The sequence below is a fragment of the Erinaceus europaeus genome, unplaced genomic scaffold (genome assembly GCF_950295315.1).
Source record: "Erinaceus europaeus unplaced genomic scaffold, mEriEur2.1 scaffold_500, whole genome shotgun sequence".
NCBI lineage: Eukaryota > Metazoa > Chordata > Mammalia > Eulipotyphla > Erinaceidae > Erinaceus > Erinaceus europaeus.
In genome coordinates, this window is record NW_026647449.1 from 27,044 (window position 1) to 40,853 (window position 13,810).

Genomic DNA, 13,810 nt, shown 5'->3' on the forward strand with positions numbered 1-13,810 from the left:
GGGAACTGGGGTGGTGACACTGAAGATCTAGAGTCCTGGTGGTGGGAATGGAGTGGCTTTATACCCCTGTTGACATGTAATTCTGTAAATCAATATTCATCACTAATAAAATTGAGAGAAAGAGATAGAGAGACACTTGCAGTCCCGCTTCATCACTCATAAAACTCCCCCCCACCACCCCGCAGGTGGGAACCAAAGATTTGAACCCGATTCCTTGTGCATTGTATAGGTATTGCATGCACTCAACCTAGTGCCACCGCTATCAGGGCACCAAGAAATATTTTTAACACACGAATAAAAGATACCTTCCTAGCTTCTTCCAACATGAAGACCCCCCCCAAATCTCATCTGCTATGTTCTTACGTTTAGGCTCCTGCTTATTAAGCAGTTTGTCCTGCTTTGTATCTTTAATTGCAGATGCTACCATGATGTCAACTTTTACTTCCCTGGGCATATGACCTCACCAATGTTTCCTGGAACCCCAATTCTCCAGATCCCTGCCCTACTAGCAAAAGATAGAAACAGGATGGGAGTATGGATCAACCTGTCAACATCCACGTCTAGTGGAGAAGCACTTACAGAAGTCAGACCATGTACCTTCTGCACCCCATAATGATCCTGGGTCCATACTCCCAGAGAGATAAAGAATAGGGAAGCTTCTGAGAGACAGTCTGGGAATATGGATCGGCCTGACAATGTCCATGTTCAGCGGCGAAGCAATTACAGAAGTCAGACCTTTCATCTTCTGCACCCCATAATGATCCTGGGTCCATAACTAGGAAAGCTTTCAGAGGGGTGGTGGTGGGATGGGATATGGAGTTCTGGTGGTGGGAATGTGTGGAGTTATACCTTTCTTATCCTATGGTCTTGTCAATATTTCCACTTTATAAATAAAAATTAAAAAGAAAAAAGAATAAGGACGCTTCCAATGGAGAAGATGGGATATGGAACTCTGGTGGTGGGAACTGTATGGAATTGTACCTCTCTTATCCCCTGGTCTTATCATTCATTATTAAATCACTAATAAAAAGAAAGAAAGAAAGAAAATGTTCCTCTTACTTGTTTCTGGTGTCACATTCACAGAAGCCGAGGTAGACATCCCAGCTGTGCTCAGAGGGGCAACAGAACTGCCCACCAGGCTACTGGAGGTGGCTGACATCTTAGTGCCTGTGGGTCTTGAACTTATTGCCGTTAAATCTGTGGTCCTCAGAGCTGATGTCTGCAGCACAGTGGTTAGGCTCAATCCTTGTCCCTGCTGGGGTTTTGATGGCCTTGGGGTCTCTGATGTTACCAAAGGCACAGTGTTCCCTGGGATAGTCTTGAATTCTGGGTACTCAACCGAGGTTGTCGGTGGTGACGTTTCTGTCTCCGTAGCAGCTACGGTATAAGACTCACTCGTTGATACATGTTGGAGACCACCAGGGAAAATGGTCAGAGATGGGCTACCTGTACTGGCCTCTGAGGCAGGACTGGTGACATAGAGATAGCTTGTGGTCTCTGAGAAACCAGGGGAAAGAGTTGAGGCCGAAATAACTGTGCCGGTCTCTGTGGAGAGGGAGGGTGACTCCGTAGGAACGCCAAGTGTTGAACCCAGAGCAGCCTGGCTGGTCTCCATCACAAGAGTGGTAGTGAGAGAGGGCTTTGTGGTTAGAGCTGGAAGAGTTGTGTTGGCCTCCATCTTGGGGGACATGGGGGATGAGGGTGTGGTCTCTGGGAAAGGGCCAGAAATTGTCGTTGAGACTTCTGCACTGAGGTGGGTGACTGCTAGGTCTGTAGTGTGAGTCCCTGACATTGTCCTTGTAGCAGTAGTCACCTCAGAACTCATGACTTTTGAGGTCATGCTAGCTGGGACACCGGAAGTGACTATGGAAATTGGCATGGTTGAGCTGGTTTTGGTTACAGGAAGTGTGGTGTCTGATTCACCGTTGGGGCCAATGGGGGTTGTTCTGAGCACTGTAGGTCTGGTCTCTGAAACGAGGGTGACCCCCAGGGTTGTTGCCCTGGAAGTGTCAGGTAACCCAGTCAGCGCCGGGGTAGCTGACTTGGTTTCTCCTTCAGAAGCTATGGTGTCTGGTGCATATGGGGAGTCCGTCAGAACTGACGCAGTTGTGCTGGTTTCTGCTCCAAAGATGGTGACCAATTTTGTCACCAGCTCTGGAACAGGAGAGAAGACAGTTGGGGCTGGCATGGCCGAGCTAGCTTCTGTTCCAGGATGGGTGATGGCATCTGTGGGAGACGTGGGCCACAAGGTTGTGGCATTTGGTCCCCCTGTGGAAACGGTTAGAGTTGGAGCAGTTGAACTAGCTTCTCTCTCAGAAGAGGCGGCCCGGGTGGCTGTGGTCTCTGGTTCTTGCGACGAACCAGTCAGAAAGGTCCAGTTGGTTTCTGATTCAGAGCTGGTGATGACAGAGGTCACAGATGCTGCAACAGAAGAGACCGCTGGAGTCAAGATGGTTGAACTGACTGGTAGCTCAGGCTGAGTGGCCGTGAAATCTGTGGTTGTCGGCTCCTCAGGAGAATAGGGCTGAGTTGATGTGACTACACTGGTGGTATCTGTCACAGAACCAGTAGCCTGAGAAGTCACCATACCTGGTGCACCAGGAGAGACAGTCAGAGTTGAAACTGTTGAACTGGTGGCCACTGGGGAAGCAGTTTCTGATGCACCATGGGAGACTCTGGATGTTGTCCTGGAGACTGTTGGGTTGGTCTCTGTAAGATGAGTGACCCAGGAGATGGTTGTCTCTGATTTGCCAGGGGGACCATGAGTTGTTGGAACAGCTGAACTGGCTTCTGTTTCAGGATGGGTGCCCATTAAGGCTGAGGTCTCCAATTCATGTGGAGAACTGGTCAGAGTTGGGACAACTGTACTGGTCTTTGTCCCAGAGCTAGTGACCGAAGAGGTGGCCACTCCTGGCACACTGGGTAAAAGAGATGTATCTAGAATAGTTGAACTGGCTCCTGCCCCCGGAGTGGTGCCCACTCGGGAAGTGGTTTCTGATTCATTTTGGAGAACATCTGGTGTGATGTTAGAAATGAGTAAGCCTGTCTCTGTGTGATCCGTGTTCCAGGAAGCTGTTCTAGCTGACTCACCAGAAGAGACATTCAAAATGGGAACGGTGGAGCTGACTTCTATCCCAGAACTGGTAAGCCACAGGGCTGTTGTCCTCTCTGCTGAGTCATGTGGGTAATCAGTCAGGATTGGAAGGGTTGCTGTACCAGCCTCTTCTCCAGAACTGGTGGCCAGTGAGATTGTCACCCCTGGCACTTCAGGAGAACCGGGTAATACAGGAAGACCTGAAAAGCTCTGGGATTCAGAATGGGTGACCCAGAAGGCTGTCGTTGCTGGCTCTCTAGGAGAAACATTCGGTGTTGGAGTAATCACGTGGACATCTGTCCCCAGGCTAGTGGCCTGTGAGGTTGAGATTCCTGGTCTGCCAGGGGACTTGGGCATAGTTGGCACAGCTGAGCTGGCTTCTGTCTCCAGGATGGTGGTCTTTGAAGTTGACATTCCTGATCCACCAGGGAACATGGGTGTAGTTGGCACTGCTGAGCTGGCTTCTGTCCACAGGCTGGTGGTTTTTGAAGCTGACATTCCTGGTCCACCAGGGGATGTGGGTGTAATTGGCACAGCTGAGCTGGACTCTGTTCCCTGACTGGTGGTCTCTGAGGTTGATATTCCTGGTCTGCCAGGGGATGTGGTCATAGTTGGCACAGCTGAGCTGGATTCTGTCCCCAGGATGATGGTCTTTGAAGTTGACATTCCTGGTTCACCAGGGGACATGGGTGTAGCTGACACAGCTGAGCTGGCATCTGTCCCTTGACTGGTGGTCTGTGAGATTGATATTCCTGGTCTGCTAAAGGACATGGGTGTAGCTGGCACAGCTGAGCTGGCCCCTGTCCCCAGGATGGTGTCTTGTGAAGCTGATATTCTTGGTCTGCCAGGGGATGTGGGCATAGTTGGCACAGCTGAGCTGGCTTTTGTCCCCAGGCTGGTGGCCTGTGAGGTTGACATTCCTGGTCCACCAGGGAACATGGGCACAGTTGGCACAGCTGAGCTGGCTTCTGTCCCCAGGATGGTGGTCTGTGAGGTTGATATTCCTGGTCCACCAGGGAACATGGGCACAGTTGGCACAGCTGAGCTGGCTTCTGTCCCCAGGATGGTGGTCTGTGAGGTTGATATTCCTGGTCCACCAGGGAACATGGGCACAGTTGGCACAGCTGAGCTGGCTTCTGTCCCCAGGATGGTGGTCTTTGAAGTTGACATTCCTGGTTCACCAGGGGACATGGATGTAGCTGACACAGCTGAACTGGCATCTGTCCCTTGACTGGTGGTCTGTGAGATTGATATTCCTGGTCTGCTAAAGGACATGGGTGTAGCTGGCACAGCTGGGCTGGCCCCTGTCCCCAGGATGGTGTCTTGTGAAGCTGATATTCCTGGTCTGCCAGGGGATGTGGGCATAGTTGGCACAGCTGAGCTGGCTTTTGTCCCCTGACTGGTGGCCTGTGAGGTTGACATTCCTGGTCCACCAGGGGACATGGGCACAGTTGGCACAGCTGAGCTGGCTTCTGTCCCCAGGCTGGTGGTCTTTGAAGTTGACATTCCTGGTCCACCAGGGGACATGGGCACAGTTGGCACAGCTGAGCTGGCTTCTGTCCCCAGACTGGTGGTCTTTGAAGTTGATATTCCTGGTCTGCTAAAGGACATGGGTGTAGCTGGCACAGTTGAGCTGGCTTTTGTCCCCAGGATGGTAGCCTGTGAAGTTGATAATTTTGGTCCACCAGGGGATATGGGCATAGTTGGCACAGCTGAGCTGGCTTCTGTTCCCAGACTGGTGGCCTGTGAGGTTGATATTCCTGGTCCACCAGGGGACATGGGCACAGTTGGCACAGCTGAGCTGGCTTCTGTCCCCAGACTGGTGGCCTGTGAGGTTGACATTTCTGATCTGCCAGGAGACATGGGCACAGTTGGCACAGCTGAGCTGGCCTCTGTCCCCAGGATGGTGGTCTGTGAGGTTGACATTCCTGGCTCACCAGGGGACATGGGTATAGTTGGCACAACTGAGCTGGCCCCTGTCCTCAGGATGGTGTCTTGTGAAGCTGATATTCCTGGTCTGCCAGGGGATGTGGGCATAGTTGGCACAGCTGAGCTGGCTTTTGTCCCCTGGCTGGTGGTCTTTGAAACTGACATTCCTGGTCCACCAGGGGACATGGGCACAGTTGGCACAGCTGAGCTGGCTTCTGTCCCCAGACTGGTGGTCTTTGAAACTGACATTCCTAGTCCACCAGGGGACATGGGCATAGTTGGCACAGCTGAGCTGGCTTTTGTCCCCTGGCTGGTGGTCTTTGAAACTGACATTCCTGGTCCACCAGGGGACATGGGCACAGTTGGCACAGCTGAGCTGGCTTCTGTCCCCAGACTGGTGGTCTTTGAAACTGACATTCCTAGTCCACCAGGGGACATGGGCACAGTTGGCACAGCTGAGATGGCTTTTGTTCCCTGGCTGGTGGTCTTTGAAACTGACATTCCTGGTACACCAGGGGATATGGACATAGTTGGCACAGCTGAGCTGGCACCTGTCCCCAGACTGGTGGCCTGTAAGGTTGACATTCCTGGTCCACCAGGGGACATGGGCACAGTTGGCACAGCTGAGCTGGCTTCTGTCCCTAGGCTGGTGGTCACAGAAGGCATGCTGTCTGATTCACTTTGGGCAACATTGGGAGTGGTTCTGGACACAGTTGGGGTGGTTTCTGCAGCATGAGTGACCAAGGACACAGTTGTATCCGCCATCCCTAGTGTTCTGGGTGAGAGGGCCTTTGTTGGGATGGCTGAAATGGCTTCTGTGCCTGGACCGGTGGCCTTGGTGACAGGGATGTCTGATTCACTGTGGGGAAAATCTGAAGTTGAGATGGGGGTGCTGACCTGTGCAGGGCGGAACCATGAAGCTGTTGTTTCCGGTTCATCCAGGGAGTGGGTCCCAGAGGAGAGGGCGGAAGTGGCTTCCTCTGGCAAAGCTGTTACCTCAGGGTCATGTGGGGAGTCTGTCCGAGCAGGTAACACTGAACTGACCTTTGTGTCAGAGCTGGTGGCCTGGGAGATCTCCATCCCTGATAGCTCAGGAAGAGAAGTCCTCAGAGCTTGGTGGGTTGGGCTGCTCTCTGCTTGAGAACTGGTATCTGAGGAGGTCGAGGGTTCTGGAACACTGTGGGAGGCAGTTGGGAATGGTGTGGATGAACCACTCTGTGTTCCAAGATGGCCAACTCTGGAAGCCATAGTGTCTATTTCACTTGGGAAATCAGTTTTGGTTAGAACCACCATGCTGGTCACTTCCCTGGGACTGGTAAGAGATGGAGTTACCATCCCTGGCGTGCTAGGGGACACGGTCACCGTCAAAACTGGCGAACTGACGTCTTCCCTGGAAACGGGATTGGTTGTGGGCATGCCATCTGATTCACGAAGGGACACATTCAGGGTTGTCATGGAGGCAGGGGGGCTGGTCTCTGTAGCCGCTTGGGGATCCCGGAAAGCTGTCATCTCTGACTCATCAGGGGAAAGAGTTCGAGCTGGAATGGATGCAGGTGTCTCTGCCCCAGGACTTGGGGCCTGTGAGGGTGAGCTCTCTGGTCTTCTGCTGATGGTGGGTGAGGTTGTCTCAGGAAACACTGGCCTGATCTCTGTTCCAGCTGTTGTGGGCACTGAAGCTGCAACAGCTGTAACAGTAGGGGGGACATCTGGGGTCACCATGATCTTACCTGTTGGAATCTGTGATGTCTTGAGGAGGGTGAGCCTACCTGAAGAGAGAGTGGAGACGCGGATGGACTTCAGAGTTGTGGCAGAAGTCTCTGTCTGATTTATCCTTCCTGTCGGAGGTCCTGGTAAAGACACAATTTGAACACAATACTGACCACTCACTAGAATGGCAATAAAACTTTTATTTTTCTTTCTCCCTCTATAAAGAAGGGTTGAGAAATAAATGACAGGGGCCGAGTGGTGGCACACCTAGTTGAGTGCACATGTTATAAATATACAAAGACCCAGGTTTGAGCCGCCCCCTACCACCACCACCCCCTGGTCCCTACCTGCAGGAGGAAAGCTTTGTGAGTTGTGAATCAGGGCAGCAGATGTCTCTCTGTCTCTCTTCCTTTCTATCTCCCCATTCCCTCTCAATGTCTGACTGTCTCTAACCAATAAATAAAGGTAAAAATAGACATGGGCCCTAGTTTAGATGGATGGGGTTTATAATTAATGATATTTATTTATTTATTTTTAAATTTCATTTATTTATTCCTTTTGTTACCCTTGTTTTATTGTTGTAGTTATTATTGTTGTCGTTGTTGTTGGATAGGACAGAGAGAAATGGAGAGAGGAGGGGAAGACAGAGAAGGGGAGAGAAAGATAGACACCTGCAGACCTGCTTCACCGCTTGTGAAGCCACTCCCCTGCAGGTGGGGAGCCAGGGCTTGAACTGGGATCCTGATGCCGGTCCTTGCGCCTTGCGCCATGTGTGCTTAACCCACTGCACTACAGCCTGACTCCCGTTAATGATATTTATACACTTGTCCCAAATGTGGGAGCCATTTTCTGCCTTGATCCAGCTTTTTGGTCCTATTCTCAGCTCTGACACCAACTCCCCAGACAATACTTTTAGCCTACCTGCAAGTTAGCGGTCGGGCTCAGGCAAAAATTAGTAAAGTCATGGACCCCTGGAAATATACCTAAAATAGACTTCCTAGCTTCTTCTAACGTGAAGACTCCAAATCTCATATGCTCTATTCTTATCTATAGGTTCCTGATTATTAAACTATTTATTCTGCTTTATATCTTACCGCTTTTCAGCCACCAAGTTGTAGATGCTACCATGACGCCAACCTGACTTCCCTGGGCAGATGACCTCACCCATGTGTCCTGGAACCCCACCTCCCCAGAGCCCTGCCCCACTAGGAAAAGATAGAAACAGGCTGGGAGTATGGATCCACTTGCCAATGTCCATGGCCATCAGAGAAGCAATTACAGAAGCCAGACCTCCCACCTTCTGCACCCCATAATGATCCTGGGTCCATACTCCCAGAGGGAGAAAGAATAGAGAAGCTTCCAATGGAGGGGATGGGACACAGAACTCTGGTGGTGGGAACTGTGTGGAATTGTACCCCTGTTATCTTACAATTTTGTTCATCATTATTAAATCACTAATAAAATAAAATAAAAATAAACTATGTGTCGCAAAGGCATGAACCCACTTAAGATTGAGAGAGAGAGAGGGAGAGGAAGTAATAAAGGACATTTGCCTAGCATATACCTGGGCTTCCTCAAGAATAGGCAAAAGAAGTTGACTGTTAGTGTTCTGCTTTGCCTTATGTATGACTCAGGTTCAAGTCTGGACTCTACCACATTGAAGGATACTCCGGTACTGTGGTCTCTTTTACTCCCTCTTTCTGTCTCTTTATCTTTGTCTCTCTCTCTTTTTTTTTTTTTTGAAAAAAATGTTATTGATTTTTTTTTATTATTTATTTTCCCTTTTGTTGCCCTTGTTTTATTGTACTTATTGTTGTTGTTGTTGTTGATGTCATCATTGTTGGATAGGACAGAGAGAAATGGAGAGAGGAGGGGAAGACAGAGAGGGGGAGAGAAAGACAGACACCTGCAGACCTGCTTCACCGCCTGTGAAGCGACTCCCCTGCAGGTGGGGAGCCAGGTGTGCTTAACCTGCTGCGCTACCACCCGATCCCCCTGAAAAAAAATTTTTTATGTGCTATTGGATAGAGACAGAGAGAAACTGAGAGGGGAGAGGGAGAGATAGATAGGAAGAGAAATCAGAGAGATGGATACCTGCTTCCCTACTTCACCACTCATGAAGCTTTTCCCCTTACAGGTGAGGAATGGAAGCTTGAACCTGGGTCCTTGCGCACTGTAGTGTGTGCATATAACCAGGCGCTGCCACCACCTGGCCCCCTTTCTGTCTCTCTGTATCTGAAAAGTTATCCAGGGCATGCAGATATATGTATGTATGTGTACAGACTTATTTATCAAGGTATGAGAAAGTATGTTCCTGAAAGCTGATGCAATTTTGAAAATAATTATGTAGCGATTAAAATTGTAAATGCAGGCCCAGGAAGATAACTCAACGTCGGGGCATAGAACTCACATGTTCACTGAGGTCCCAGGTTCAATCCCCGGAACTACCATATGCTGGCGGTATTCTGGAACTAAGCAATGTCTGTTGTCTCTCTCTCTCTCTCTTTCTCATTTTTTAAATTTCTTTATTGGGGAATTAATGTTTTACATTTGACAGTAAATACAACTGTTTGTACATGCATAACATTTCCCAGTTTTCCATATAACAGTACAACCCCCACTAGGTCCTCTGTCATCCTTCTTGGACCTGTATTCTCCCCATCCACCCACCCCAGAGTCTTTTTTACTTTGGTGCAATACACCAACTCCAGCTCAGGTTCTACTTTGTGTTTTCTCTTCTGATCTTGTATTTCAACTTCAGCCTGAGAGTGAGATCATCCCATACTCATCCTTCTGTTTCTGACTGATTTCACTCAACATGAATTTTTCAAGGTCCATCCAAGATTGGCTGAAAATGGTGAAGTCACTATTTTTAACAGCTGAGTAGTATTCCATTGTGTATATATACCACAACTTGCTCAGCCACTCATCTGTTATTGGACACCTGGGTTGCTTCCAGGTTTTGGCTATTACAAATTGTGCTGCCAAGAACATATGTGTACACAGATCTTTTTGGATGGATGTGTTGGGTTCCTTAGGATATATCCCCAGGAGAGGAATTGCAGGATCATAGGGTAGGTCCATTTCTAGCCTTCTGAGAGTTCTCCAGACTGTTCTCCACAGAGGTTGGACCAACTGACATTCCCACCAGCAGTGCAGGAGGGGTCCTTTGACCCCACAACCTCTCCAGCATTTGCTGCTGTTACCTTTTCTCTCTTTCTCATTCTATCTCATGGGAACAGACAATATTTTAGTTACAAAGGCCAGGGAGATAATGCAAGGGGTTAAGAGAACAGGACTTGCAAGTCTGAGGACCCAGCAGTCTCAAGTTCAATACCCAGCATTACCATATGTTAGACTAAGAAGTGTCTTCTCTCTCTCTCTCTCTCTCCACCTCTCTCTCCCCCTCTCTCTCCTCTCTCCCTCTCCCTCTTCTCCCTCCCTCTGTCTCTCCCTCTCTCCCTCTATCTCTCTCTCTCCCTCCCTCTCTCTCTCCCTCTTTCCTTGTGCCTTACTTAGAACATTAATGTACTAAATAAAAGGTCTCTGGAGAAGGAGAGAAAGAGAAAGTATAGAGGACTTTGGAGTCCTGGTGTATAATGGTGAAAAAGACCTAGATTGGAGGAGAGAGTGGTTTTTATTTTTATAGATTTTCTTTTTTAATTTTTAAAGTTTTTCTTGATATATTATTGGACAGATACAAAGAGAAATTGAGAGGAGACGGGGAGCTAGAGAGGAAGAGGGACAGAGAGACACCTGCAGCCCTGCATCACCACTCACAAAGCTTTCCCCCTGCAGGTGGGGAGCTGGGGGCTCGAACTGGAATCCTTAACGCCGGTCCTTGCACTTTGCACCACGTATGCTTTACCCATTGCGCTGCTGCCCAACTCCCCCAAATATTCTTTTTAAAAAGCTATATTTTAGGGAGTCAGGCGGTAACACAGCAGTTTAATCGCACATGGCGCGTAGCACAAGGACCGGCATAAGGATCCCAGTTCGAGCCCCCGGCTCCCCACCTGCAGGGGAGTCACTTCACAGGCGGTGAAGCAGGTCTGCAGGTGTCTGTCTTTCTCTCACCCTCTCTGTCTTCCCCTCCTCTCTCCATTTCTCTCCATCCTATCCAACAATGATATCAATAACAACAATAATAACTACAACAACAATAAAAAACAACAAGGGCAATAAAAGGGAATAAATAAAACATAAATAAAAATTTAAAAACTATATTTTATTTTATTTATTTTTGGATAAAGGCAGAGTTAGATAGACAGATAAAGAGAGCGCAAAATACTGCTCAGTTTTAGCTGATAGTGGTGCTGAGGACTGAACCTGAGACCTCAGAGTCTCAGGCATCAGAGTCTTTTTGTGGAACCATGATGCTGTCTCCCCAGCCCATTGTTACACATTTTCAAAGCTTCATATTATTATTATTATTTTGCCTCCAGGGTTATTGCTAGGGCTTCGTGCCTGCACTATGAATCCATTGCTCCTGGAGGCTAATTTTTCCCTTTTGTTGCCCTTGTTGTTTATCCTTGTTGTTATTATTATTGTTGTTATTGCTGTCGTTGTTGCTAGATAGTACAGAGAGAAATGGAAAGAGGAGGGGAAGACAGAGAGGGGGAGAGAAAGACAGACACCTGCAGATCTGCTTCACCGCCTGTGAAGCGACTCCCCTGCAGGTGGGGAGCCGGGGGCTCGAACTGGGATTCTTACTCCGGTCCTTGTGCTTTATGCCATGTGTGCTTAACCCGCTGGGCTACCACCCAGTTCCCCTAAGAGACTTACTTTACCCCTCTACCATTGTTCCTCCTGGAACAGAGCTCCCTGTATGTGATGGCTCCATGTTTTCATATTCTTTAACACATAAGTTATTAATGGACACTTTTAAACGTACGTGAGACTGAGGTTGGATTTGTGAGTTGGGTATATCCTGCTTTGAATTCAGCTCACTTAACATGCTGTCAAGGAGATGAAATCTGGAGGGGTAGACAGCATCATGGTTATGGCAAAGAGACTTTCATGCCTGAGACTCCAAAGTCCCATGTTCAATTCCCTGCACCATCAGAAGCTAGAGCAGAGTAATGCTCAGTTAAAAAGAAAAAGAAGTAAAAAGAAAGAAAGATGACAAAGGTGTAAAAGACATAAAAGTGGTAGCATATACTTGGCAACCGTTAGGCAACTTACACCAAGGAAGCCCACGGGATCTTCACATAGTTCTACCAGGCGGTGGCGCACCTGGTGGAGCGCACACACTACAGTGCGCAAGGACCTGGGTTCAAGCCCTTGGTCTCCACCTGCAGGGGGAAAGCTTCACAAGTGGTGAAGCAGGGCTGCAGGGGTCTCTCTGTCTCTATCAGATAAAAATTAATTAAATTAAAAATATTAAATATTACAGAGGAAAGAAAGGGAGAAAGAGAGGAAGGAATGAAAGAAGGAAGGAAGAGAAAGGGAGAAAAGGAAGGAAGAGAAAGAAAGGGAGAAAGGAAAGAAAGAAGAAAGGAAGGAAGAGGAATAGGAGAAAGGAAAGAAAGAAGAAAGGAAAGAAAAGGGTGAAAGAAAGGAAGAGAGAAGCCATAACAAAGGGACTTTTCAAAGTTAACCCAATTAACAAATAATGGGATGATAATATTAACTATCGATTGTCTTTTTGAACCCTAAGACAGCAGGAACCTCACATCTCCACTATAGAGCCTATATTTCCCCCAGTCCTGGAACCCTTGGACAGGGCCCACTTTCCCGTATGCCTCTCCCAATCCATATCAAATAATATTGCATCCGCCGATCACAACCTAACCAACACAACGATTGCCACCTCAACATGCTTCACCTCAGACTGTGTCCAGAGACTTCACGTGTGGAATGACAACCCTTCAGCTTCATTACTCGGGTGAGACCTTTCCTTTTATAGTACACTCTAATTTCATCTCAGGTGGTTCACTTTCTAACAAAGTCCCATAACCTAGATATACACCAGTTTCTGTGAGAGAGAGCATATGTGCACACGTATCCATAAACTACTGCAAAATATATACCTGAAAGCAGAAGTACACTAGAGTTTGCAGTGAGTACCTCCCTAACACTTCCTCTCCACTATTCCAAGCTTGGGATCCATGATTGCTCAACAAATTGTTTGGCTTCATATGTTAACTCTCTTTTCAATCACCAGGTTCCAGATGCCACCAGGATGCTGGCTAGGCTTCCCTGGATTGAAGACCCCACCAATGTGTCCTGGAGCTCCGCTTCCCCAGAGACACACCTTACTAGGGAAAGAGAGAGGCAGACTGGGAGTATGGACCGACCAGTCAACACCCATGTTCAGCAGGGAAGCAATTACAGAAGCCAGACCTTCTACCTCCTGCAACCCTCAACAACCCTGGGTCCATGCTCCCAGAGGGCTAGAGAATGGGAAAGCTATCATGGGAGGGGGTGGGTTATGGGGATTGGGTGGTGGGAATTGTGTGGAGTTGTACCCCTCCTACCTTATGCTTTTGTTCACTAATCCTTTCTTAAATAAAAAATTAAAAAAAAAAAAAAGAAAAGGAGGAGAAAGAAGATAAGTATTTTACCTCTGAATAGAGAAGAAAACCAGGCAAGTGGAACCTACCTCTGAGGCTAGTTGATGTTGTAGACGCCAGGGGGAGAGGATTTGATCCCACAGTGACTCCATGTGGTGCTTCATTGGGTATCTTAGTTACATGTTCCACAGTACCATCTGTCTCTGCAGGTGAGGGTGAAGGAGGGGAAGAAAAAAAAACATGGGTTGATACCAACCTGCCTTCTCTGGGCAGACGACCTCACCAATGTGTCCTAGAGCCCTGCTTCCTCATAGTCCTGCCCCAGTAGAGAGACAGAAACAGACTGGGGGTATAGATCCACCTGCCAACACCCATGTCCAGCGGAGAAGCAACTACAGAAGCCAGACCTCCCACATTCTGCTCCCCATAAAGATCTTTGGTCCATACTCCCAGAGGGATAAAGAATAGGGAAGCTTTCAATGGAGGGGGATGGGATACAGAACTCTGGTGGTGAGAACTGTGTGGAATTGTACCCCCTCTTATCCTACAATCTTGTGGATCATTA

General features: G+C 48.4%; 2 protein-coding genes across 3 annotated transcripts in view; both read right to left on the minus strand.

The window, feature by feature from the left end:
* The window catches only part of LOC132536342 (mucin-16-like), a 29,772-nt gene extending 25,672 nt beyond the window's left edge, over positions 1–4,100 (minus strand). For both annotated transcript variants that reach the window (XM_060184016.1, XM_060184015.1), the window contains exon 1: positions 1,060–4,100. In XM_060184016.1, coding sequence (XP_060039999.1) covers positions 1,060–4,033 — 2,974 coding nt within the window. In that variant the 5' untranslated portion in view covers positions 4,034–4,100. The remainder of the gene's footprint in view (positions 1–1,059) is intronic.
* Positions 4,101–4,694: 594 nt separating this feature from the next.
* On the minus strand, positions 4,695–13,462 carry LOC132536341 (mucin-16-like). Its single transcript, XM_060184014.1, has 5 exons — positions 13,335–13,462; positions 6,790–6,870; positions 5,439–6,708; positions 5,187–5,358; positions 4,695–4,943 (listed from the first exon to the last, which is right to left on the minus strand). Exons 3-5 carry the CDS (start codon positions 6,530–6,532, stop codon positions 4,695–4,697), a joined length of 1,515 nt encoding a protein of 504 aa, XP_060039997.1. The 5' UTR covers positions 6,533–6,708; positions 6,790–6,870; positions 13,335–13,462.
* Positions 13,463–13,810: the final 348 nt, after the last annotated feature.

What these genes read in the sequence shown, in the direction of transcription:
- LOC132536341 (XM_060184014.1), bottom strand. Translation starts at nt 6,532, where the DNA reads ATGACAGCTTTCCGGGATCCCCAAGCGGCTACAGAGACCAGCCCCCCT. An exon ending in TCCCCTGGTGGACTAGGAAT is followed by an intron (nt 5,359 to 5,438) that starts GTCAGTTTCAAA and finishes CTGGTGGACCAG; the next exon opens with GAATGTCAGTTTCAAAGACC. An exon ending in TCCCCTGGTGGACCAGGAAT is followed by an intron (nt 4,944 to 5,186) that starts GTCAGTTTCAAA and finishes GTCTCCTGGCAG; the next exon opens with ATCAGAAATGTCAACCTCAC.